Genomic DNA, 27381 nt, shown 5'->3' with positions numbered 1-27381 from the left:
GAAACATCTTTAATGGCTAGACTAGTTTCTGAAGCACTTCTTGCTTTGAGACACAGATTGCTGGGGGTTCATGTCAGATTTCTACAGCCTGAATTCCAACAAGGTCCTTGTACGAAGTGTTTTCAGTTTTTCAGAGATGTCAGGGCAACAGGAAGCGCTCAGCATTTGTATTACATGACTTTGCATCTAAGCAGCTGGGAACTGTTGAGGCTTTTAACTTAAGCCTGTGGGTCTGTCAGTTCAGTATCCCCGGCATGATGCTTCTTTACAGTACAGCAATGTTCTTTAAAGACCGTTAGGCAAAATATCAAGATAGAGATAAGATCTTCTGTTAAATATTATGGCTGGAAAAAGTAGTCAAGCTTTTTAGGCACTTGAGCCCTTCATGAGGCCTCTGAAGGCACTAAGTTAACCCAAAGACTGGGTGGAGATCAGCTCCCTAATCAGAGGAAAAGGTCACTCTCTAAATATCAGGATTTGATGGAAGGAAGAGTGCTTGCTTTATTGACTACAAGTCAAAGGCTCTGGAGAAACAAAACAAGCACAGCTTGGCATATAGTTAAAACTTAAGGTAAACACTATCAGAGAAGCTGTAGTCTTTAAAGGAACTTTGCTAGTCAACCTCAGTAGAAAAAAACCTCATTTAAAATAACTCAGTTCGAGCTGGCTGCTTCTTATTATCTTGCGCAATATTGAATTGTTGCTATAGCAGGCAGTCTTTCCCTAGGAAGAATCTTGATTTAGACAAAATTCTCCCCCTTTTGCCTAATGATGAAAATTTTTATAGATACTCTTATGACAGTAACATCCTTAAGTATACAGCTGCAAAAAAGTGCTCCGTGGCACTCTGGCCAAGGCAAAACTAAACACTTTATTTAAGGAAAATAACTCACATAATGTATCAGCCCTTCAAATGTTACAAATGTTTGATGAAATTTAGAAGTTGAATTACTGTTAGGGTGTTTAGAGCTTGTATTTAGCTCTCTTTTACAATTTTGGTAAAAAGTTATAATCAAATCTGATCCCTGTTTCTGAACTTCATATGCTTACTGTGGAAAGAATGAAAATAGGGAAAAACGCCTCTGCATTTGGATGGTCATTTATTTGATGAGAATTTGTACTAGATGTAGATGTTTTAACTCCTTCGACCATATAACAGAACTGTGTAAAATCATAAACCAGAACAATCTTGATTAATCCTTGCTCAGCTGAAAAAAATAACCAGTCAGAAGACCAGGATCTGTTTGATTTTGTTGTATGACATAGATGAAATGTCTTCATACAACTGCTGAAGTATCAGTAGTTGGTGTTCCTTGAAGTTAATGCTCCACCATCTATTTGACATTCTAAAGGAAAAAAAGCAGAGAAAAGCACTTTAGATTTGATTGTGTCACAGCAAAAGACAGCAAAATCATGCCAATGGTTTTGGCTAAAATCACCATGTAAAACGTTAGAGAAATATATCTTAAATGCAAAATTAATAGTTGTCTACAACATTGTGAGCTAGTTTTTTGGATCCTTAAATTTGAATGCTTTAGTGTTTGCTTAATATTCTACTGGCTTCTGATCTGTGAAATCTACATGGTGCTCTAGAAGTTAAATCATCTTGTGGAGGTAATGGCAACAACAGAGAACATCATTGGTGCTGTAACATCTCTGCTCTCCAAGGAAAAATGCTTTTTTTTCCTCTGAGTTTGTGTATCTATTGTGTAGTACTAATTACTCCAGAACAAGCTATGAAAATAATGTAATATTTAAAAAAAAACCAAAACTTAAACTAACACTAAGCCAGTATAATGACAAAGCTTTGAGGACATTTAAACCTGATGTATTTAAACTGACGTAGGACTCTGCTTGAACTGGCAGGAATTGTGGTCCTGACAGGAGAACAAAGGCAGGAAAGATAACCTTTTTCTAGTCAGTGTGTTGAAGGTCTTTTGGAACAACAATTCCAGACAAATTGCTGGGTTTTTTCTTAGAGAGAATTTGTTGCTTGCCCCTCAGTAAGAAAAACATTTGAAGTCTGTAACTAAACTACTCCCATCATGGAGAGATCCAAAGCTTCCTATGTCCTAATCTTTAACTAATAATGCTCCATAGGCATTAACAACTCCCATTTGCCATATGTGACTTAAATGCTTATGCCTCAGCATATCTTGCTTTTTAATGCTAGTCTTATCTTGTACATTCTCTGCATCCTTTGGGATTTCTAAATGCTGGTCAGAATCTGGACATCAAGATAAAAGTGGAGTCATTCATGGAGTTTATGACATTTTGGTCTCTAAATGGTCTCTATAGCATTAATAAATTGCAGTAATTCTGAGATAATTTTTCAAGACCACTAAAAAATTTAAAGCTAATGGCAACCACAGCCACTTAACCACTGCCACCATCTCCTTCATTTCACTAAAACCTACAGATCCAATTCTAGGCAACAACTGATAAACATGTGTCACAAAAAATAACTTTATAAACTCAGCAAATGACAAATGCCAGAACTTACCAAATATCCATCTGTGCCCAAATACAGGTGAAGCTTTGGCTTGAATCTGATCTTCTGTGATGAGATTTGTATTAAAAAAAAATCCAGGTCAAACTCCCACCTCCTCATCTGCTTTCAAGAACTGCCAGTCAAAAAATCTAGTACATTAGCCTTGATGAGCTGTGATAAACTAAGAATTGCCATACTCAGACCAAAATGAGGCCGTCTACCCTAAAATGTTGTGTTTGATGGGGGGGAAAAATGGTTGCTTAGGAAAAAAAGAAGATGTCCACTACTTTCCTCAGGTGGCCCCCCGTGACTTCCACTCCAATATTCCTCAGCTGGATGCAGTTCCTGTGTACTTTGTCATGAATTTCTCTTCCATTAACTTTCCCATGTGGTTTCCTCTTGAGCCCACAGAGTTTTTAGTGTCTATAGCTTATTGTAGGAAGTCATCCCTAACTACACTGTGACACAAAGAACCACCTTTTCTTCTGGATCCTAGCATTCCATTTGCTGTCTCCTGCTTCTTGCATCGGAGGAAACTGTGACCAAGCAATTCCCAGCCACGCTTTCCATGTACTTATACCTCTTCTATATCCATCTTAGTCATCTATTTTCAAGGGAAGAAGAAAAGAATAATTAGTCATTCTTTATACGTCAGCTGTCTCATAGCTTTCATTATCCTTGTTGCCTTTCTCTACATCCTCTATAGTTCTATATCCTTTTTGAGGTGGGGGCCTGGAATGCCACAGTCTTCCAACTAAAAAGTTGGGATTTATATGATAATATTATAATATCACCTATTTTGTTCTGTAGTTGCTAACCCAAACATTGCTAACACCCGATTTTCATTTTCAGATGCTGCTGAGTTTGTTTTCTTAGAACTATATTTCAAAATCTTAAAATCTTCTCTGATGATAGTAACTTCAAAGCTCATTTTTTTATACGTGAATTAATGTGTTGGGTTTTTTTTTCCCTGTGTGTATCACCTTATACTTCTAAGCCACATTATGGTATGGCTGCTTAGTTTTCTTAAAAGCCTTTGGTGAAAGAATTTGTTGAAAGCCTTTTGTAAATCCAAGATCAATCAGAACACCCTTATCCACATGTTTTTTGATCCCCTCAAAGGACTATCTTATGTTTGTGAAGCAGGGCTTCCTTTTATGAAAACCTTTTTAAGTCTTCCCAGATAAATCATATTTATCCAGATGTCCACTGTTCCATATTATAGCTTCCACCTATTTATTTTGTATAGATACTGGGCTGACAGGCTTGTTGTTTTCTGAATCTCTGTTGGAACACTTCTGTTAAAAAATGACCCTCTCTAATCTCAGGTAACAGTTTTATGTAAGAGTCAGCTATTTCAGCCTTGAATTCCTTTAAAGCTCCGTGTGGTCTTGGTGACTACTTCTTAATTTCGTTTGCCTCTTCTACTGTCATTTGTCCATGTATTTTCATTTCTCATTGTAATAACCATAAGGATTCCGAACAGTTTTACTATAAGTGGATTTATATAAAATCAAATTCAAATCAAGTTGTTCAGTAGCTGAGTTCAGAAGACATTCCACAAACATGAGAATAAATAAGACATATGTTCGTATTTCATTCAGCAAGGAAAGAAAAGCTGTCATTTCACCTAAAGTTTCCTACAATAGTATACTGTACCTGTGGATTTTTTTAATAATGAAAACCTTTCCACCCATCCGTTGGTAATGAGGAAAAGAGAGAGGGAAAGGGGATGTCATGATCTCTAAGTTATGAGCAGCATTTTACTGCTGTAAATACCCAGATGGTCTGATTTCCTCCTTTTTAGGCATTTCATTTTTTTCCTATCCAATTTTTTTCACATAAAATTAACATAAGCTAGTTCCCCAAAAATGCCTATTTAACAGCTTTCTAGTAGATTCTAACTATCTAATCTGTGTCAACAACTTTATAAGCTACCCAATTTAGTGTAGAATGTGATTTTAGCCAAATGAGAGAACCAGCAGGGAGAAAAAAAAGAAAAAAGAAAGACAAAAAACCCCCAACAAACAAACAAACAACAGTGCTTTTGTTTGTTTCTTTGTTAATTACTTGGAAGAAAACACCACACTTGTAAATGTATGGCTAGTTTAATGGAACAAAAGGTATAATAAGAGCCATGCTCTTAAGAAGACATAACATACAGTCTCTTACAAATGAAGTGAAAATGGCTTATTTGAATATATTCCTTCAAATTAGGGTTTTTTTTACAAAGTAGCTTCTGCAAACTGGGTAATGTGCGGCAATGTAGGATATGTTATTATTGCAAATCGTTGCCTAATAACATTCCTTGTGTCATAGTACTACAATTCAGTAATGGCAAAGCTAAACATCATTTTCCTGAAACCTTACAGAAGCAGAAAAATACATATATGCTTAATTCCTACCCCGGGTTTTTGTTCTCCTGACTTCAGAAGCAACAAGAAACAGCCACATGGAAAGGATTGAATTTACAAAAAGGTATAAAATGACAGACAAAGCAAGTGAAATATATCGATGGAAGGTTCAAGTGCGTGGCTCCAGCCAACATTCATTAAACCTGATTGTTCTTCATTTTTTCCCCTCTAATTTCTCTTGTCCTACAACAGAAATTAATATAATCCAGATGTTTTGATTGCATGAGGAACTCTGCAGTGTGCTGCAATCTAAAGAGGGTTTGCTGACTGAAAGCAGACATGGAGTGGTAAAGGTACTATAAAACAGTAATACCAAGTTCTTAGTGAAAAGAAATAAAAAAGACAAGTCATCTATAATTATTAGCTACCTCCAAGGGCAGACAGGAAAGCTCTGCCCACACTTGTAAGAGGCATGAGCAGTTCCTCACCAGTAAAGGTAAAGGCTTCAAAATTTAATCCCTAATGTGGATTATTAGGCTAGATACTGTGTGATGGGTTGGAATTTTAGAACTAGTCCTGTTTTATTATTTTTTCCCAACTTCAAGAATGGCAAATAAAGCACAGTGTAACCTTGAGAAATCTGCTTGAAGTGCTGAAAATCTTGGTTTGTAGTTTGATAGTTGGAATGCACCCATAGTACCCTGTTCTTCCCTCTTTTCCTCTGTACAACAAAATAAGCTGTAAAGCAGTTTCTACCATTCACTTTACAAATATAGTGAAGTATTTTGCTCAGTGACTTCCCCAGTGAGTCTGATGTTGGTGGTTCGAACTACATCATTTAGCAAAAGGACGGTGCATAGAGCTGCTACGGCATCAAGTTACATCTGTCTAACAGTATTGCTGGCTCTTCACATCTGGATGGTTCTGTTTAGATTTTTACCAGAGAAACAGTAACAACAAAGATGATACAGCAAGGACCTCCCTGCATGAAATCTCACCTCCCATGCAAACAACTGCAATAAATTATAAAGCAAACCAAATGTCTGTTTCCTTGGCTATAGGAACAAGAATTCCAGCTCTCTGCTTCCATAACTAATTGCTTTCCAAATGGAGCAGATTATAGTAGAAAAATCTGCCCTCCAAAAACACCTTGATGTTTAACCCCTGCTGATCCTACATCCTTTCCTGTTGTGCTGCATATTCTTGTCAGGAATGCAGTTCCAGGCCTCTCAGCTCCTCTGTCTTTGGTACAGGCCGGCTTCTGCTCTTGGTGATCATCTGCTGCCTAGCTGGTGTTGGCATGGATCCGCCAGTGTCCGCAAATCCTGAACAAGTGGGTTTTGTGCCTCCACAAAGCAAACCGAGTACACATCCTGTGACATCAAGTGTGATGTAGAATTTTGCTCCTATCCTTTGTGGTTTTTCTTCATGCCAGCTGCATCTCCTACCCCTTTGCTGCATCCATCATGTAGAAATAATGTGACATTTAAAAAAAAAATCTGATTTTCTTTGATTTAAGTCTGATGCTTGTTTTTGTTGATGATGGAGAAGGCATCAAACAGTTGATACTAAAGGTATCCAAATAGTGCAAAACCAGTATTTTGAAAAATAGTTTGTAATCAATACTTATATTTTTACAAATGACAGAAATGCTTTACTGCTATGTAGTACCTCTATGATTTTTCCACACTCAGGTAGATTTTTTTACTCCCACATTAATGGTGGTGTAAAGCAGAAGCACAGTGAATGTGAGTGTGAATAAACATAAAAGTATTTGCATCTTACATAATTTCTTAGTGATTTTGAAGAGCTGGTTTTCTTATGTAACAGATTCATTCAATAGTTATGAGTATTTGTCAAGACTAACAAATAGGAAACTTATTCTGCTTGCAATATCAACTGATCAGAGAAAGGAAAGAATATCATATGAGGTGCAGTACACAATCTATTATATGGAACAAATATGACTTACTAACAGTAGGACTCAGTGTTGAATGGTCACTAGAACAGGCTGAAATGCAACTGCGTTATTAAATGGACGAATGGAAAAAAACAGACTGTAAATCCATCCTATGTTTTCCAAAGCTGAGCAAACCAGTCAAATAGCTAGTTTGCTGTTAAGAGTTTCCTACTTCTTATTCAACGCTACTTTTTTTTTTTAATGATAGTAAGCTTATTGGAGTACTTATCTATAGCAAGACTCCACAACACATCAGAAATTTTATACATGAACAGGAAATGTAAAATGGAAGACAATGAGAGTAAAGCTACTTCAGATGCTTTTGAATGGAAAAGTGAAATATATTTAAGTTTGAGAAATTCCATACATTCAGGAAGCAAGCAAGCAAGTATGGAAAGGATCACATAACTTTCTGCTGTCCTTTCTTAGTCTGATGGCTTAATGTTTATTCACAGTGCTTTGTATATTGTACATTATTCATCAGATTATAATGAGAAGTTCTCATCTTTGTTTTTATGCTACACTTTGTTTTGTAGCAATTATGACAGGCTAATCAAGTCTTGGGTATTTCAAGAACTGGTAGTGCAATCTTCCCCTCTCGTGCATCTTAGTACTAAATTAATTTTAAAAAGATAATGAAATTCCCCAACTGAAACATCACAGCGGTTTTCTCAGAACACTCTATCTATCTCCTGTAAATGTTCCAGATCAAGTTGCCAGAATGTTGATTTCATTAGAAAACCAAAATAGCAACAACCAGTGAGAGCAGGCAGAGGAGCCTCACAGTTTGCAGATACTGAAAAATCCAGAGGCTTGATCTACCCAGAAAGTCTTTTTTAAAGAAAGTAGCTACAGTTTTCTAAGGCAACTTTGCTTCTGTAATGTGTGACTTGCATAGAACTTATCGCATGTGGAACATAGAGCATTTTATAATAATTTCTGTTTTACTGAGTTTCAGCAAAAGAAGTGATGTTAACAAGAAATCAGGAGCTTGGCTTTAAGGCAAGTGCCCTTTCACAAAACCAAGTCTCTCCTAGGCAAATAATAAGATGAAATACTATTTCACTTGCATATCATTTTTCTTTTGTAAATATAAATTTTTGTTTTGCAAATATGCCAGTAAACTTTACCAACACTCTCCAAGGTAGGCTATGAATGTCCTCTTGTGGTGCTCTGTTTGGGGGAGTTAGGCAGGATGAAGACAAAAGGTTCTGTCATTGGGGACGTACCAGTTGCCAGTGATGTTCAAAGGGATTGGGGCAGGGAGGGAGGGATGCACTCCCAGTCCTTCCTCTCCTCTGCAGGGTACAACAAAATGCAACCCTTTCTAGGGTGGAAAAATGCAGCTGTTCAAAAGCTGTCAGCAACTGTACAAGTGCAACAAAATTGCTCAGTTTACAGCAGGCAATGGAGAGTAATATTGGGTCTAAATTAATTTGCAGATGAATTCAGACAGACTGTAAGTTTATTAGTTGGATTTGGATTTACACTCCTGCTCATCTAAAAATATTTTGGAAACTTGAATGCACGGTTCTCTTTTAATGTCAGGATCTCTTTGTGTATGGTGTGATGGAAGCAGCCTGAGAGGTAGAACAGCCTTTACCAGCACTGTGGAGTGGGAGGTCAGTACTTGGCAGGAGGGAAAAGAGAATCACTTGCAGGATCCATGTGCTCCACAATCCCTAAATGTGTCCCAGTGGTCCACCTGGCTGGCCAGGCCTGATTTTGGTTCTGGGTGCTCTGACTCCCTACCTGCTTAATTAGTGTCTGCTCTTGAAAAATAAAAATTAAAAAAAATTTATAAAAGTAAGGAATTAAATCTTCCTCCATTGTGTCCCTGTGCTTGAGCTGAAACAGGACTTCGTGACAGAGGATGGTCACTATAGGAAGTTTCTATTACCACCAGTTACAGGATTTTAACATTACTGTATTAGTAATATTTTCCCTGAATAACAGCAGCTACATCAGTCTTATCTTCTGAGAAATCTTTGCTCTCTGTGTTTTCATTTTATATAGGGCAGTGTTTAAAGGGTGAACTCCAATATTTTCTAATTGCCATCAAGATTGTTTAATCAAAATGCCAGTATTCACTTCTGTTGTACCCCTATTTACGTTTCTATTGTGCTTAGTTTTTATATTAGAAGTGTGAGTCACAACACTGATGTGTTTCTCCTTACAGTGATGTTCTGTTTCTTGAAATATTACATCTTTCCTTTTTCTTCACGTAGCATTTTTTAATCTGACCTCACAGTCACCCTATTTTTTTCAGGAAAAGCATAATCCATTCCAAATTTGATTGCTTCTTTTTTACCAAGGTATTTGCTTTCATTTTAAACAAATACAACTTTTATAAATATTAATTTGCATTTTGCTTGCAAAGCGCTTTACACTGAATTGTAAACTGTGTTCCATAGATCTTAACTAGACAGTAGAAGAATACTTTAGTGATTATATGTAAGCAAGACAGGAAAAGAAAATAATCTTTTTATGTAAACAGCTTTAAGGACCCTTCTGATGTTGTGTGAAAGCAAACCTGTGGCTTTGTCTGCAGGACACACACATTAAACAGAGAAAAAAAGTGTCCACAAAAAAAGTCTTTTAAAATGTAGAATCTTTGGAGTTTTCTGAACTATTCCTTGTGATGAAAGTCTTTTATTTAATGAATGTACTAAATATTGCCCATGTCTTCCCCCAGAAAATGGTTTAGAATATATATAGATTTTTAAAAAATCCATACAGCACTGAAGTGTTAATATTTGCCTTATCACAGCTTTGTGTTAACACAATCAACATTAACTGTTACAAAAGCTGTACTAGACCTATCATAGTGAGAAAGACACGTCCGTATCTCAAATGCATCATTGTGGTGTTCCGATTCTTCCTGGGAGCTTGTGCTGAGGCTTTATTTTAAGGACATCCTCTAAATGAAAAGGTTAGGTTAGGATTTAGGTTTCCTTGAAGCACACATTGTTTTAATGCAATGTGCTATGAGACACAGACAAGAATTCTGCACAGTTTTCCATGAAGGGACTCCAGCAGTAACTTCAGGGAACAGATCAATCCCAAATGATAAAAATAATAATTTTTTAAATGAATATTGGTCTCTGAAAGATTTGAATTAGCCTTTAACAAACCCTGTATTGGTTCCATAACCAATAACCACCCAAGCTGATGGAGAAGTATTTGTTTTCTTTGTTTCAGAACTAATAGAAAAAAATCTAATGAGAACTTGAAAAGTGAGATTGTAGAGGCAGGAGATTTGCTATTTTTTAATACAGATGAAAAAAGCATATAGATTTAGACAAATTATTCCATTTACTTCACCAGTACTAACTCCAGATTAGGTCTGAAATACATGAAATCACATTAGTTTCCAGCAGCACTGCATGGGTGCAACTTGTGGATAAACTGATTGTTAAGAAAGGTAATTTAACCTACAAGATCTTCATTATTGATGGTGATAGAGAAGAAGCCAGCCTGATGGTCAGATTTTTATTAATTAAAATTATATAATTAAAATGAGAACACCTTAGCAATCCTGCAGTCTCATTTTTATGAAACTCCTTTCCAGACCAGGAATGCACTTAAATCTTTAATGATGTTTCCACATTTCTGAAATGGAGACCCTTAAATTACTTTTAATGTTATAGGCAGAAACTGTAGATAAATACTACTTGTAGCTTCAAAACATCCTGGACCATGACATGCTGTGTGCTCTTCCTCTGTGTGCCAGGCTAAAGGACAATGGAAGCAAAGCTGCATCCACAAAAAAGAGGCAGCCTGATCCATTTCCAGAGCGTTTCTGAAACAGAGGAAGAACTGGCACCCTCACAGCTTCTCCGTGCTATCTTCTGCTGATCTCATCTCTCAGTTTCACTAGAGCTGATTTCAGGGAGAAGAAATCTGATAGTAAGTATTCAGTGGCCAAGTAAGTGCATGGTTCCTCAGTGCTGAATTATCCACAGCTGCTTACTGTTAATAGCTACCAGCCAGACACAACAGGACTGGTGGGACAGTGACCCCCCCTGTCTCCACACAAAATAGGGAATGTCCAAACTTCAAGCCATTATTTTCTTCAGTGGCAAGGTATTTCAAAATTAGTGTGCCTAACTGAAGGTAATTGTATGTTTATTTTGCTCCGACATATCCAACAGCATCGGTTCCAATAAGACGTAGAAAAGCAGCTTATATTACTTGGTGTTCAATCCAGCCCTGGATATGTGAAGACAGGTCAAGACTTGTTCTTGCCCACTTTGGTTTGCTTGCTTGAGCCTTCTTGCAAGTCTTTCATGTAAAGGACACCCCTGTGTACCTTCAACTTTACATCTATTTCAAAGGCACTGGGATTTTTTTCAGAATTATTTTGTGTAGTAATGAAGGCTTTTGACAATCTCGTCTGAGGCAGCAGTTACTGAGATTTAGCACCATTTAGAACTGTTTACTACTTTCAAAGGTTTTTTTTAAGGTTGTAGAACACTCAAGGGATAAGAACGCTTGTGAAGCCTGAATTCCAAATGCATAAAAGTTACGATGCAGTCTTTAACTGAATGATAACTTTTTTTCCCCACTAATCCTCTGCCACATTTTTTTTTAATTATTATTATTATTTTTTACTTTAATATCACAGGAAATGGGTTTTTTTGACTGTGAAGAACAGTCACTTTACCAATACATCTTTCTCATGTTACTCCTGTGTTTCTTCTTTGTTAATTAGAAAAACATTGACTCTATCCAGTAACCAAGGCAGGATTTTTAAATGTACTTGAACAGTAACTAAACCCGGAGTATGCAGACAGGTTGTACCTGTATTGTATTTCACTCTACACATTCAGGTGGCATAATTTTACATACATATATAGCCACAGATAAAAATGGGTGTTAAGGTACATATGAGAAAAGTATCGTATTTTTAGGGCACTTCTATGTTTGAAGAGGAATTTCATCCCCAGCATAGAAGGGAAAATGAATTGATAATAACATTTATAAGCGGTAGGTACCGTGCGTGTGGGTTTCTAGCCGATCTAATCGGGTTACTCGCTGTGTTTCTATTTGGGAAGCCACGTCAGTCTGCAGTCCGTGCCCCGAGCTGTTTTCTGAGCCGTTTCCCGTCCCGAACCCGCTCTCGGGGGCGCTCAGCGGGCACCGCCGCCAGCGCGGCTCTTCTCTTTGGTTGCAATGAGCCGGCTTTGCACCCGCTGGCCGCCGGTGCCCAAAACCAAAACGGCTCGGGAAGACTCAGGCTTACCAACAACGCGGGCCCGGGAGCCGCCACCTCCCTGCCCGGCCGGCGGAGGCTCCAGGCGCCGTCCCCGCTCCCCTCCCCCGCGGCGGCTGGTGCGGGCACGGCGTCACTGCGCGCACTGCGCATGCGCTGCCACGGGGCTGGGCGCGCTCCCGGCCCGGGAGGGGGAGCGAGAGGCGGTGGCGCGCGGGCAGGCTTAGACGTGGCAGTTGGGCGAGCGCGTGTTCCCGAGCGGCGGCGCGCGCGAGCGGGCGGGGGGCTGCGCGCGGCCCCAGGTAACGGTCCCAACGTCACAGCCGGGCCGGCGCCACAGCCCGCGGGGCAACTCCGGCCGCTGCCCTGCAGGTGCGGCGGGCACTGCCCAGGTGAGCAGCCGCGGGGGGCGGCGGCGTCGCGGCCGTGCCCCTCGCGGGGAGCAACAGGCGCTTTCGCGGCGGTCCGGGGCGGGCGGGGGAGCGCCGGCAGAGGCAGCCCGAGGGGCGGTGGGAGAGGGCAGAGGCTTTGGGCGCCCTGCGGCAGCCGGGGCAGTGCGCATCCCAGCCCTGTGCATCCCACCTGTGTGCATCGCACCCGCGCAGCTTGCGGCCCACCTGCTGCCCTCGGCCGGCGCGGGGGCAGCGCACAGGTACCGGCCCGCCGCTCTGCTGTGCCCGCGGGCTGGCACGCGCGTCCTGCGCCCAGCGGGGCCATGGGGCCGACCGGATGGGGAGACCTGTTACACTGTTACAGGCGTTTAAGACTGTTAGTTAACGGGGGAGAAGGATTGGCTGTGTGCAGGTTTTTCACTGCATTGGAGTAAATTTAAGCTTATGCTTTCATAGCTTATTTCAAACTGTGTTGTTTTTTTTTTTTTTTTTTAAATACATCTAGCTATATTCCATTCTGTGTATATATTGTATGTAGATGAACACACACACACTCCAAAGAGGATTTGCCAAGCTGAGGTCATAGCATGCCTTGGGGAGGGATAGCACCTTTCCCTAGGTGATGTCTTACCAAACACAGTGTATCTGAAGAAATGTAAAGTTAATAGTTTTTCAGTTAGCTGAGAATGTGGTGCTCAATTTTTGATTCTGTTATCCTACTTCTATATGCACCTAGTGGATTTTTACATCTTCATAGAGATACCATTGCTGTAGGGCATTGCATAGATTCATCAATACTCTGAAAAAAAAATGACTACTTGTTCTGTAATAGTGGTAAATTAAAGTGTTTGTGTTAGTGTTGTTCTTCAGGCTATGGGGTGTGAGGTAAACTAGTGTTGAGACAGGGGAAAAAAAGTTTTCACATCCTTCTGTGTGGTGACACTTGTAGTAAACAAAACCAGGGCAAGATCTGGGTTTAGCAGATCCTCTGATCTTTCTCATGCGATTTCCAGCATGAATCTATATGTCTCTTGTCAGAACCTGGTTGCTGAAACCACCTGATCAATTTCTGTTGATATTTTGGGTGTTGCCTCCAAACTAGTTTTATTGTGTGTTGGTATATGTATATGAAGGGATTAAATATGCTCAATGTTAAACAGAATGTGGGACTGTGTTTATTAAATCTATACTATTTTGCCTATGGTTCCTGTCCCTCTTCAGCACAACCTCTGTGTGTTTATACTGTCTGTGGGAAGTTTGACGTGGCAAGATTTTTTTTGTGTGAGGAAGCTGTGGAGGAAGTCATTTCCCCTGGATGCTCTCACAGCTAAAGGTATTGGCTGTTGCAGCTGCCTCAAAGTGAAAACTTCTTCCTTTATGTAGATATAAAAGGTATATGTGTTTATGCTAGTATGTAGGTAATTTAGCGCTGATTTACTGTCTTTTGGAGCAACTGAAGCTCATACTGCCACGTCTTTTCTGATAGGAGCAGGGGAAGGAAGAAAGTATGACTGGCAGCAAGAAGCCTCTCTTGTTTAAACTTTTTTTCTTCTTCCCACATTTACTTTATTAACTAAGAAATAGAAGACTAATTCTCTAAGATTACCTGTCTGAAGCAGTTTAATGCTGCAACTGAGGAATTTTATGCCACAATGAAGAGTGTGGCTTACAGGATTGTACAACTAAAGCATGAGGAGGGCTAGGCCCAGCTCAAAGTGATTTCTTGTCTGACATGGAAGATAAGTAAAACTGTTGCTTTTTTTTTTTTTTTTCCAGAAATGTATGCTTAATTTGAGAAGTCTAGAGATGGATTTTCTGATAGGGATAGCTTTTCTCTGCTGACATGTGCCAGTGCAGCATGAATTTGCCTGTTGTGATCTTGGTGCTGCGTGTAATTTCGAGATGCCTTTGTGCATGCTTCTGCAGCACAACTCCCGATTTACTTTACTCCAGTTTGCATACTCAAAGCTGAGTCCATGGCTCAGTCCTAAGAAGATGAAGTATAGATGGTTGGGAAAGCTAGTTCAAAGGAACACTTAACATCTAAAATCTTAGTTTATATCATGTATCTTTAGTTCTTTGAGGATGCTTGATCTGTGTTCTTGGGACTCCAGAGACATAGTAAGTGCTTATTCTCTCTCTCTTGTACTTTATACTCTGTTTTACCAGCATCAAGCACAGGGAATCTTCCCTCATTTGCTTGTAATGGGGCTGATGAAGAAGGTGTGATTAAAAGCTGGTGCCATGTTCCATACGTGCTCTAAAAACAGACATACTAGCACAGGAGAAGGATTTGCTTAGAGGAGTTTCATATTCTGATCACTCAACCTTTCCTGATTTTTCAGTATGTTCACTGAGATGTCTGGTATTTGGGGAGCAGGACTCACAGTGTCTTTTTCAAGTCTAGGTTTTCCCAGTAAAGGGAACAGTTTGAGGCTTTCCCTTGAGTTTTTGTCTACCTACATATCCATCACTTACAATTTCTCTCTCTGTGGGCCTGGGACAGGTGAATCCCATTTGGATTAATTCAGTGATTTGTTTAAATTCATGCAGTATGCAGTAGTACTGGGGAAACTAACCAAGGAAGCAAACAGAACCACTATTTTTGCCAGACTTCCAGGTGCTTTTTTTGCAATCAGTTGTGGCTTTTGTCTTTTTAGGAACACAGTTCACAGCCTCTTAAAATGCACAGAGAGTGAAGAGTGGTAGCAGGTGTCACTTTCTCTTTTGCAGATTCTTAAAAAGGACCCAATTCTTGGAATGAGAATATTGCCATCATGAGTCAACAAGGTTATGTTGCAGCTCCTCCATATTCCCAATCCCAGCCAGGGATAGGAGGCTTTTCTGCAGGTTTTGGACCACCTAGTTCTTCACTTCATTATGGGCATTATGGGGACCCTAATTCATCATACTCAGCACCTCAACCAGGTATGAAGTTGAGCTTAAAATGCGTTTTCAGAGTCTACTTTTCTATGAAGGCATTTTGGATCTCCTTCTTACTTGTGTCAGCACAAAATGCTCAATTTTACACTGCTACTGCAACAGGATTATTGTTGGTGCTTAGATGATGATGTAAGATGCCTGGTAGTGGGTGTCTGGACTTCATATATAATTTCTGTTATTCAGAAAGCTATAAGCACCAGTGCTTAATGCTGTATTATGAGTAATACCTAATACAGACAAATACAAAAGGAGCGATTTCTGGGAGTAGAGAAATGTTTGTCAATTCATGTGTGTTAATGGCAAGCAAACTTTCTGAAAGGAGTTATATTCTTCACAATAGGACCTCAGTCCTACTGAATTCTTGAGTTCAAACTTGCCAATGAGTATGAGTTGGTGTTCTACTTAATCTTGCTTACTGGGTGATGTGTTTGGATAATGCATGATAAGTAGAGCCAATCTACATTCTAACCACTCAGGCAACAATTACTTTCTATGAGGAAGCGCACCTTGGATATAAGCAAATTACAAGCAAATGGGATATTTGCTCCAGATGATGTAATTGATATCCAACAGAAAGCATGGCTGTCATTGTCTCTTCATTGATTTTCGTTAATTTTAATTTACTGTTGTGTGGCTTCAGATCTTTCAAGAAGAATAATGTTAGTACATGGTGGCTGAATCTTAAAAAAAAAAAAAAGTAAAAATTAGAGCATAGAATTGAAGCCTGTTTTGCTGTAAGTCATGCTGGTCTAATTTTGGTAAAACCAAAGTGGGCATACTGGACTAGTGGACTGGGCCGTGGAAAATATCCAGAGAGTAAGGTTTCTTTTTCCCTTTGTAAGTCTACTAATAGACATAGCCAAGACAGGGGGACAGGAAGGGGGACCATCTCAATATTTTACCTGATGACACAGAGGAAAATTAATTAAAACCGTGAAGATGTCTAAATTATTCTCTAAGGTGTCCAAAAAAATGTATTTGTTAAATTTTTAAATAACATTCAGATCATGATAAGTTACATTAAATTTAGTATTTGAGATGGTGGAGGAGGGTAATGACAGAACTAAGTATCCAAATATTTGAGTTTTGAAAAATATTCTGTGTGTCTTTGATTTTTTGTGGCATGTGAAAATAGGAAAAGAAGGTTTACCCAGTTTCTCTAAAACTTATAGACAGCAGGAGTTGGGTTACCATAATCCAATGCTGAACATAGGCAGAAGATAGAATTACTTTTGGGGATTGGCTTATTAGAATACTGGGGGAAAATACCAGTTTTAGTATCAAACATCTTTTTGATGTTAGAGTAATTTAAAGGAAAATAATTCAAGAAATTGAGGTTGAAAAGTTGTTTATTCAGCACTGCTGTTTACGTAAGTTATAGTTTTTTCACAGTCACTGTTCCAGTTCAGAATTAAGAACCATTTTTACTACAGGTTTACAGATATGGAGGCTTTTTTTTTTTTTTTTTTAAAGGGTTGTTCCAAGTTTTCTTTCTGATCATGGTCTCCAAAATCAAAGGGACCTCTTGCTTCTCCCTGTAAAGATAACCGGTTGACAGGGAATTTGCGGTATACCAAATTAAATTGCAGGGTCTGTTTGTCCATTCTTGCTTCTTTCTCACTGTCCCTCTTGGGTTCTTTTGCTGGAAAGTTACCATCTACTATTTGTTTCCTTTTTACTATCTGTTCTCTTTCATATCTGCTTCTATAGCTGACAAGAAATCTGTCCTTTCTTATGGAATCACAGAATGACTGAGATTGGAAGGGACATCTGGAGGTCATCTAGTCCAACCCCCCTGCTCAAGCAAGGCCACCTGGAGCCGGTATTCTTATTGCTAGAGCTGGGCCATACACTAGGATTGCTTGGTGTTCTTGTGCTTTCTTACGGGGTTCTTACATGAAAGTACTTCTTCTTTTGCAGGTATTCCAAAATCAACTGCGCCTTTAGGATCTTCGGCTCCCGTTGGGCCTCCACCACCTGGTACACACCAGTTCAACCAGACCAACTTCCACAATGGGCCCAGTGCGCCAGGGCAACAGCCACATAGGTGACTTTCAAGAATTAATACATGAGATCTAAGCTATTTGACCTCTGTTTCCTCTCTTTGGCAGCTTCACTGATATTTAAGTATGGCATCCCTTTTATCTTCAGCAGTTCTGACTTATTCCAATTCTGAACTGGATCTTTTAGTTTGGTTCCCTGTGATGTTAAACTGCCAGATGTGATCTGTAATCTCATTAAGTTCCATTTTACAGCAAGTCAGGTCTCTACCATGGGCTGTTTTATTTTTAGTTATTCTTTCTGCTTGATCTTAGACCCATTGCTTCAAAGCAGCAGTAAGTTGCTATAAGCAGTAAAGTGTTGTAAGTGCTGTTTGATATTGAAGTTACGTTATTTTTTTGGATCACTTTATGATATCTTAACTCTCCTTTGCTATGAGGTACCAAGTAGTTGTTACTTAATAATAGTTGCCAGCGAGTTTTGACTAGAAGCTGGTGCATGCCTCTATATCTGTAGTTACTCCCCTCCCTCCATTGTTTCCCTCCATTGTTAGGATGTCTTTGCTTCATTGTTGTGGGATCACAGCCAAAGCTCCATATAGGGTTCCTTAAAGCCATTTTTACTGCAGGTTTGCTATACTCTCTCAGGTGGATGACTGCTACTCTTTTGCTTAGATTTGACATAAACTCTTCATAGTCGATTTGAAGTGCTGCTGTCTTGCCTCCCGAGCTTACAGGAAGAAACAGAGGAGAGAGGAGTGGGGAAGGGAGAAAATAGGGACAGGAGGAAACTGTAAAAAGAAATACTGGAAAAATGATGGTACAAGGGAATAGACAAGCTTTATTATACAGTGGTTGTATTGCAGGTAGTTCTAAGTGGGTAAATATGCTTAGCTCTTTTATTTAATTCTGTCAAATGTTAATTATTATGCTCACCTACCAGATGTGACAGAGTTAGAATTTGGGCACTGATAGCTATTTTAGTTTTAGTGAACTTGATGCTGTCTAACAACATTCTCATTTTAATTCGTTGAAATCTTAACCTGATTCTGTTCTTTTTAGTTGTTGTATAGTTGTGTTCAAATAAAGCCACGTATATGTTTCATTAGGCATCAAAATAGGAAGTTTGTTTGTTGTCATTGTGTTATCACTGTGTAAAGACCCAGAGACTGGTGATTGATTCTACAGGACAATGCAGAGGGAGAAGTGCTTGTTGTCCTGAAGATGTAAAAACAAGGAAAGAAAAAACAAGGTGAACAGAGACAAATTGATGTGACCAACCCAGCAAAATACCGATTCTCTTTCTTAACTTCTAGTCATTGCCCTGACAGCTGTACATCTCCTGTTTTTACCTGATTTGTTTTATTCCCGAATTGCTGAGAGCCTCTATATCCACAGCAAAATTTCAAGGAAATGAATTCTACTTCTCTTGAATATAGCTAGTACCCTCCTCAGTGTTAGAAGTGGTTATGGGAAAATCAATGTAGATCTTCTTTGGGAGGTAGCCTGAAATCTTACTTTTCTGGAGTGAAATAGTCTGTTAGAAAATATCTTTATAAGCCATATGTATGTTACCTCTTTATTTTCTTTAGTTCTTTTTCTTGCATGAATTGTTTTCCAGGTCAGATAACCATAAAGCAGTTTTCCCCCACCTGCACCTTTTTTTCCACTACTACAGGGGACTCCTTAAGAGTTTCTCACTTCATTTTCCTCTCTTCACAGATTTTTCTCTTAATCTTATTCACTCATCCACAGTAGGGAATCTTCCTTTATAAGCATGAGAAGAGGATGGAGGGATGCAATATGTTCAGAAACTCGTGTTCTTTAATCTTCAGACTTTCGTATATTTATTACCACTCTCTCTTTGCCATGGCATACTCTCTCTTCTTTGTTTCTAACTATGCAAACAAACATTTACTGTCTTTTTTTTTAACATTCTCATTGTGCATTCTCTCTGTGCTTCATGACTTTTAGTACAAGCATATGTTTTCTGAGCAGAACATGAGCAAACTCTTTTAAGAATTTGACTATCCTAATGAATTGTTTCCACACCACCCTTTAGAAGGTGTGAGACCTTCTAGAATTATGATTGGTTGATGTAATTTTTTGCATAACTGCACTAATTTTTCACTTTAGGTTTCAAGGCCCTCCACCTCCAAGCAATACTGGACCTTCCTATCCTCCCTACAGTCCTCAGTCACAACCAGCCTACTCAAATTCTGCGTCCACGTCATCTACAACACAACTTGCTAACCAGCTCCACAGTATGCAGCTAAATAGCTATGGTAATCACTTCTATCTGATTGACTTTTTCTCAGTTAAAGCTATCGAGACTGTGATAATTAGAAACTTACTGAATTTCTATTGAAGCAGAAAATGAAATCTTTGACCACTATCACTTGCTGAAATTTTTAGATTTTTAATCTCATCCTAAATCAATATTCTTAGGTTAATTCTGAAGCCATGTTTGATGAACCTTCCATAAAGGTCAGCTACCTCATCAGTCACTTCTCAAATTATTTGGTGATCCTGTCAGTCACAACCAAGCATGAACAATAACATGCAGACAGGGTTTCATTTTTTCTTCAACTCTTTAGAGTTTCTCTCTGTTTTGACACTATTTTATATTTTTTTTTTTGTCCAAATCCTATAGGTTAGTTTTTCGTCTAAATTTATGTGCGTTTATTTTGACGTTAGAACATCTCAAACCTAAGCCATGAGGTAAAATTCTTTCCATCACTTATTTTCTGTTTGGTCATATCTGCTTTTCTTGAGTATTTCCTGGTGAAATTTACCATTTCATTGAAAGTGAATGGAATTTACTTAGCATCTTGTTTTGCTGAGGCCAGTGTGTTTAGGAAGGTGAATTTTTTAAATGAAGATCACTTTGGTGGTGGATATCCTGGTAACATATGTGTAAAGATGAATTTTTCAGTTCAGACTGCACTGACAATATCACTCTTCCTACCCTGACTTTACAAGTTGCCGATTTGTCTTGAATTAAACCTGCATACCTACCATGGGGCTGTCCCTCTGTTTGTACAACTGGCTGTGAAGACTTAGACATTTTTCACCTGAGAAAAATTAATTTAGGCTCAAATTCAACCCTGAGGTACTGAACTGCAAGTGCACAATTAACTCAGGCCTTTTTATACAGGATAAAGTGTGGCTCAGCACTTCTACAGCACTTAATTTAGAGCAGCTTGTATTATTTAGAGCCTTTTTGTTTGTTTGTTTCTGCCTTCATTATATGGCCTTCAGCAGTCCTTATTTAAAATATAATGTTCTTGCTTATCATGTTATATGCTAGAAGGCTGAGATACTCTTCACACCACTGAGGACATGCTTTCTTTACAACTCTGCCTCTGTGTTGGTTTTTTTTTCTTCTGATTTTTCCTCAGCTGTAAGTCTGAGCCAGTATAACTTGACAGAGTGCTGAAATTCACAGCTACTTGTAAAGCTACTGGAGTGATGTTGCTTGTATCAGCTGAGAACCTGAGCCTGTGTTTTGCATGTGATTTTTTTTTTTTTCAGTTAGCTTGTCTGGCAGAGTTCCATTTTAATATTTGTATATTAGCACATTGATCCTTTTACTCCAGACCTGACTTTGGTTATTTTTTTTTTAACTTAGTTGAAAATTATTTTCCTGAAATAATAGAAATTTGACAAAAAAATGTAGGTTTTGTAAAGTAATAAGTATTTACAGATTGTAAGTCTCAAAGCCCCCCCTTTTTACAGGGTCCTCTTAATTCTAATTGGAATCTGTATCTTATAAACAAGCAGCTATTCCTCACCAGTGTATACCAAGTCATTCCCACATGCAAACTAATGAAAACATGCCACATAAGAGAAATTGATTATTAAGCAAAAATAATGTTGTTTTGCGTTATGAAATTAAATATTATTTCAAAAGCAAATAATGATTTATGTGTATTCTAAACAAGAATTGTCAAAGGCCAGCCTCCATCTGTCTTTCCCCATCCACCCCAGCTGCACAGTTTCATTGAAAATAGAGCCAAAATAGAAAAAATTGAATGTCTGAGTCAGTTCAGACTTAAAACTATGAGGTCAGATTTGTTATGTGAACAGGCATTCAGAATCCCCATAATGCAGTATTACCAGTATGAGATACAATATGTTGCAAAAGTATTGATCCAAACCAGAACTTCGACGGCACAGAGTTAGTAGGTTATCATTTTTGATTCAGCTGACATAGAGTTTCTTGCTCAGGTCCTGGCACTGCTCCGAGCTCTTGCACGTCTTCTGGGCATCCGACATCTTTTCAGGGTCCACAGTTACCACCACCGACCCAGCAGCAAATTGCTTTACCACCTGGATCGCAGGTTCCTCCACTAGCAAATAATGTTAATGGACTTGGTGCTCCACCATCATTGCCTCCTATGGCCAGACAGGATGGGATCACTGGATCTGTCCCCCCAAATCCTAACTTAGGACAGCCTCCAGGGCCTGGATATCATCCTCAGCAAGGTAGGGAAAAATGTTTGTTATGTACTTGAAAACAAAATATGCATTGAGAATAACCGGTGGAAGTGTGATTGTTCATGGCTGATGTTCTGCTCCACTTGGCAAAATGAAAATTGAATCCTCTTTTTCTAGACTGGAAAGATTCACGTTGTCAATCAGTGCATTTAAGGCAGGCTATGTTTTTGCTCAAAAGTTCAGCAGTCTGTTGAGAATGTAACAAAAAAAAAAAAAGAGATCAATCTGGGTCAGGAACAGAATTATTTGGTTAGCAGTGGGTTAAAGCACAACATGCTCCAGAAGGGAGTTTTTCTTATACTGTGTAAAGGTATAGGTTGCTCTCTATCTTACACTGTCTTTCATAAGCACCTTTCAAAAATGCTTTACTATAGCAATAAAGAATTGTAATAGTATACAAAACACATACTTTATTTCACTTGACATAGTTGAGTCAAATAGTTATTTTGGCAGCTAAAAAGCCAGCTAACTAGACCAGTTTGCATTGACTGACGTTACAGGAGAGATTCTCAGTAACGTAATAGCCTGGTTTGAGAAGCTGTGGTAAACTCTGCTAACCCTCCTACTTGGCACGTACCTGAAACCAAAGTTGTCACACCTCGTTTATGCTTACCTTTACAACACAGGCTGCATGAGCCAAAATGATCCATTTCTTTTACTTGCTGAAAACAGAAGGGAAGGAGAAGTTGCATTTAGCTGTGCAAGAATGAAATGTATGGTAAAAGTTGATGTTAAATTGATAACGTAACTTAAATACTTCAAATTGTCACTTGTAACTCTGCAGCAAACTATGGTCCTCAGATGGCAGGATCTCAGCTGTCTTATCCTGGTGCTTTTCCTGGGGGTCCAGCACAGCTTTCGGGTCCACCGCAGAAAAAACTTGATCCTGACTCTATTCCAAGCCCAGTAAGTAATATGGCACTGATATATATATATATATATTTTTTAATGACAGAAAATTTCTGCTGCGTTTAGGATAAAGGAATGGCAATGCTAATATTGTATTTATTGTAGTTGTGGTTTTTGGTTTTGGTTATTGTTCATGTTTCAGGGGAGAGCTGGAGGTTTTTTGTGACATTTGTAATCTGTGCTGTCAGTTTTGGAGAAATGAGTAGTGCGTAACGTTAGTTTTAGAACTGAAGAGGCTTTATAACTTTAGCTAATGTGGGACATACCCATGACTCCGTATACTTTAATAGGAATTCTTAACAGGGTTAGTATGACAGTAAGCAGTACTGAAGGATTACTTGCATTCAATCCAGCTAATCACTTTCCTTTTCACTCCAGAAAGTTTGTAGGCTTAAACTTAGTAACAGATAGACACCTGAAGTTGGATTTGTGCTGAATATAGGTATGTGACCTTTAAAACTGCAATCTGGGAAATGCTGAGAAGTCCCGTGCTCAGAAGGCACCTCACTGTTTGATCACAGGAGTTTCTCAGGCAACTGGAATTATTTCCCTGAGCATCCCTCTCATTGCTGCAGCCTTGTAAGGATTTCAGTAGCTTGGAATATACTTAATGTATAAGGTTCCTACAGGTTCTAGAGGCATGGCTGTTGAAGCACGCCTGAACATGCACCAGTGGGACAGTGTCTGGTCTTCTCAGAATGGTGTTAGAGAAAGGGAAAACAAGGTTATGGTTGTGTTCATCTTTCTTAAATAAAGTTATTGTTACCCAAAGGAATAGCTAGTCAGATACAGGTTGCATTTAACTTCTTTTTATTGAAAACAGCTGATTGAAATAGGGGGAGAAAACATGCTGAACTCATGGGGAAAACACATTCTGATGTACACACTTATACTTGTTCTGGCAATAGGTCAGAAGGTCCTTGAAGAGTCAGAATTCTTGAAGCAGGCCATGTTCTGCAGATTTAACCTGGAAATTTCTACTTAGAAAAATGAATTAACCGCCACACTGTAAGCTAGTCTGGGTGAAGGGATCATCCACGGCTCTGCTGAAGCAGTATTGCTGCCCAGGAAAGAGTTTCTGTTCCACTGAGATGAGGGAAAAGCATTTGTGTAAATGCCTGGCACTGTCTACTAGCGGACAGCCCTGCCTCCTTAAACTGGGATATTACTTTATCCTTCTAGAAGAGATTATTTGTTTTATCCAGTAATGATTTTGACATAAAACCCCCACAATTTTGGAAAAAATGTTTGTTGATAATCACTTAGAGGTTAACATAACAACGGTAATTGCCCCTGTTAAAGGCAATTTTTAAGTTAAATGTAATTGAAACGAATTGTGTAAAATAAATGAAGTGTCTGAATAATTAACAAGTGCCTTTATTAGGTCAATCATTTGTAGTGTTTCAGTATGGTGCTTTTTACATACGAAGAATAAAATGGTCTTGTCTGATTTAAAAAAAAGGCGGGGGGAAGGGACGGAGAAGGAGGTCTGGCATGAAAGCGTGGACTGATGTCTTGTTTCAATTACACATGTAGAATAAACAACTTTGGCTATGACAGCGACGTTAAAATAGGTTAAAAGGTTTGTTTAAGCAGCACAAAGGGGATCAAAATGACATGTTTAAAAGAAACACGATCTGGGTCAATGTCCGTAAAGGGCAAAAAGCTAATTCAGAATGAGGAATAAGTATGACCATGTGTATTTTTCTTGTTATATTTACATTATATAGTTACAGTAGTGTTGCCAGATAAATTTACTTCTTATCTGCAGCCATTGTTGATTTATATTTTCTTACATGTGTTAGAGGTTGATACATGCTCTGACAACATCTATGAAAAATAGCATCTGGGCTTTGTCAACTATTATTTCCAAGAACAATGATATATTTAGGTCAGCTAACTGCAGAATACCATGGTACATTGATCCTTTGCAGAGCTAAGTCTGAAAGTGGTTTGCTTTCTTCAGCCAGTGGACCTTTTTAGAGCAAACCCTTTTTCTTCCTAATGCAAGAGTTAGCAATAAGTATACAAGCCAAGGAGGCAGGGAAAAGTAATCAGGCAAAGATATAACAAGCTCTCTGAGGAATGTATTGTATATTTAAATTGCAATACCAAGACTTTATAGAGAATAAAAAAGTTACAGGCCCCAGATTACTTCCAGTGTGTTAGGAAATACCTCTTGGACAATGATCAGTAGAATCTTTGCGACTAATTTTGTTTTCCTTCTCTGTTTGCTTTCCAGCAGAGGCTTCTGAACTTCCCTAGCTATTATTAGAAATTCATGTGCAGTGTAAAGATATAATTCCATGGGATACCAGCAGCAGTGGCAAAGCCAGTTTCAGAAATTCCCTGTCTCATTCCTCTTGCCTCTCATAGCTGTTCAGCTACACTCCGAACCAGATTACTAAAAAGATAGTTTCTTGGAGGGAAAAGAAGGAATAATGGTATCAAATTGGTCATCCGGTTTATGGTGTGGAACAAAATACAGCTTTGTGTAGCTTCAGTTATGTCCCGAAAAGTATCAGTCTTAAACAGGAACGAGGGACTGTGCAGAAGTGACAGGGGAAGTAGTATATGGGAATGTGTTACATAGTAAAGCCAGCTTCCTGGGCATTTCATGACATTACATTGTAAATTGCTATAAACAAGGCCTCAACTAGAGTAAATCTCCAATGTTGAGGAATCCACCACTTCCCTGGGGAGATTAGAACTGACTCACATTAATAAAAGTTTTCTATGATTGCTCTCTTTTACTTGCTTTTTAGGAGGAAGCTCACAACATGGTAGTCTGACCTAGCGAATGAAAACGTTGAGCTCCAGTATTGAAAATACTACCTCATGGCCAGAAAGGCTTTTCTCAGGAGTTTAAATTTCTGCTTTCTAAATGGCAGTGCTGAAGTATAGCTCAGCTAGGAAGGTGATATACTATGTAGATTATTGTTTATTTCTTAACCACCCTGTGCATGGAACCTAGTCAGTAGGAATAAGGGCTAACCCCTCCCACCATTGCAGTCTGATCACCTGTGCATTCATTTGTGAAGAACAGCAGCTGGCACAACTATGGTCATACAAAAGATAACCTGGTAGATATGGCATCTGAGTAAGGTCATGCAGCCTTGCACTTCAGTTTGATCTGGGAGAATGTAAGGCCAGATTCAGTAGCAAGGACTTTTTCACACCACTACTCTCTTTGATTTGCTGGCTAGCCTCTCCTGAGAAGCTCTGTCCTTCTAGCAGTTAATATACTTACTGTAAACAACTCATTTGTTCACTGTATGTAGGTCTATCCACCCCAATGTGTAGTGTTAACCCTGATTTCCAACAGGCAACTGCAGTTGTAAATGAGTTATACCGCTCAGCTGCGTATATAGTTTTCTAGTTAAGTGTCCCTGAAGCCTGTATTGTGATTGATTTATAGCACCTGTGTATAAGGCAATGTCAATAGTGCTACTTGGTATAGATGTTAGCAGAGCTGTTTATGATTGTAACTGAATGCATGGCTTACTGTTCTTGCTTCTAATTCATCAGATTCAAGTAATTGAAAACGATAAAGCTTCTAGGGGCGGACAGATCTATACTACAAACATAAGAGGACAGGTTCCTCCTCTTGTCACCACAGACTGCGTGATCCAAGACCAAGGTAACTGTCCTTGTTACTGCTTTGGGAGTCTTTCTAGGTGAAATCAAATATAATTATATAAAAAAAGAAAGACTAAATTCTCAAATTTCTCGTCTGAAAATGATGCTGCTTATGTTAAATTGGACATGAAATAGGGAACTGCCTTGAAAGAAAAGAAAAAAAATAAAAGGTGAGGTCCGGGGGTAAAAGTGGGAGTTGAATTTTTATACCTTGGGTTAATTCCAGTGAATGCTTTGAGACCACTATGCCCTCACCTCTTCTACCATTCCTGACCTTTAAAATAATATTAATAGTTGAGACAACTTTTCAAGGCTCTAGATTTCAAGTTAAATGATTTTTGGATTCTTTTGAGATTTTAAAAGCTGGACACTAGAAGACACAGTGAGACTAGCAGAGGGAGAACACAAGCTGTCTAGTTGACTTAATTTTTTCCTTTGGCCAGTATATCTGCCTTTGCCTCTTCCCAGAGTTTGGAATTACTATATTCTGTGTGCTGCTCTTGACAGCAGACTTGATATTTTAATACAGCTTAAACCAATAGTATCATTCAGTCCAGCACATATTTATCTGTGTTTGGATAAACTGTAAAAAGTGTACAAACACATCAAGATGTTTTGGCATTATCTGAGAATGGGGTCTTGCAGTTCTGATGAACAAAGAAATTCCTTTCAAGAAAATGAGCAGAGCTGCAGCTTGATGGTTAAAAAAGGAGTATAAAGAAGCCAGTTTCTGAACTCATGTTGTGTTTCAGTGCTCTGGTCTGCAGTGCATGACAGTTTCTCATTGAGGGAACTGAGCTAAGTGTGTTACAAGAAGTGGTGTAGTAATTTCAGCACACCATTTTGCAAGATAAATGAGCATGGTGATGTTAACACAGGTATTCTATTTTCTGAATCAGAGCTCACTTGTTAGAGCAGTCTTGACAGTACGTATCAGTCTGCAGCATTTCATTATATACAATTTCCACTGGGGATTTC

The 27381-nt window shown here is 38.8% G+C and overlaps 1 protein-coding gene and 1 long non-coding RNA gene across 2 annotated transcripts in view; one reads left to right on the top strand and one right to left on the bottom strand.

Annotated features, from left to right (window-relative positions):
- Positions 1-908: 908 nt before the first annotated feature.
- On the bottom strand, positions 909-12115 carry LOC309438784. The gene is made up of 3 exons (XR_014183862.1): positions 11803-12115; positions 2504-3095; positions 909-1346 (listed from the first exon to the last, which is right to left on the bottom strand). It is a non-coding gene; the product is annotated as an uncharacterized lncRNA (long non-coding RNA).
- Positions 12116-12219: 104 nt separating this feature from the next.
- The window catches only part of SEC24D (SEC24 homolog D, COPII coat complex component), a 56633-nt gene continuing 41471 nt past the window's right edge, over positions 12220-27381 (top strand). Inside the window, exons 1-7 of the mRNA XM_082052027.1 lie at positions 12220-12412; positions 15146-15340; positions 17276-17402; positions 19492-19640; positions 21586-21843; positions 22640-22761; positions 26293-26404. Of these exons, the coding sequence (XP_081908153.1) occupies positions 15190-15340; positions 17276-17402; positions 19492-19640; positions 21586-21843; positions 22640-22761; positions 26293-26404 (919 nt within the window). The 5' untranslated portion in view covers positions 12220-12412; positions 15146-15189. The remainder of the gene's footprint in view (positions 12413-15145; positions 15341-17275; positions 17403-19491; positions 19641-21585; positions 21844-22639; positions 22762-26292; positions 26405-27381) is intronic.

The sequence above is a fragment of the Streptopelia decaocto genome, assembly GCF_964273445.1.
Source record: "Streptopelia decaocto genome assembly, chromosome: 4".
Taxonomy (NCBI): domain Eukaryota; kingdom Metazoa; phylum Chordata; class Aves; order Columbiformes; family Columbidae; genus Streptopelia; species Streptopelia decaocto.
Note: the sequence above shows the minus strand (reverse complement) of the source record. Positions and strands in the feature narration are given on the sequence as shown.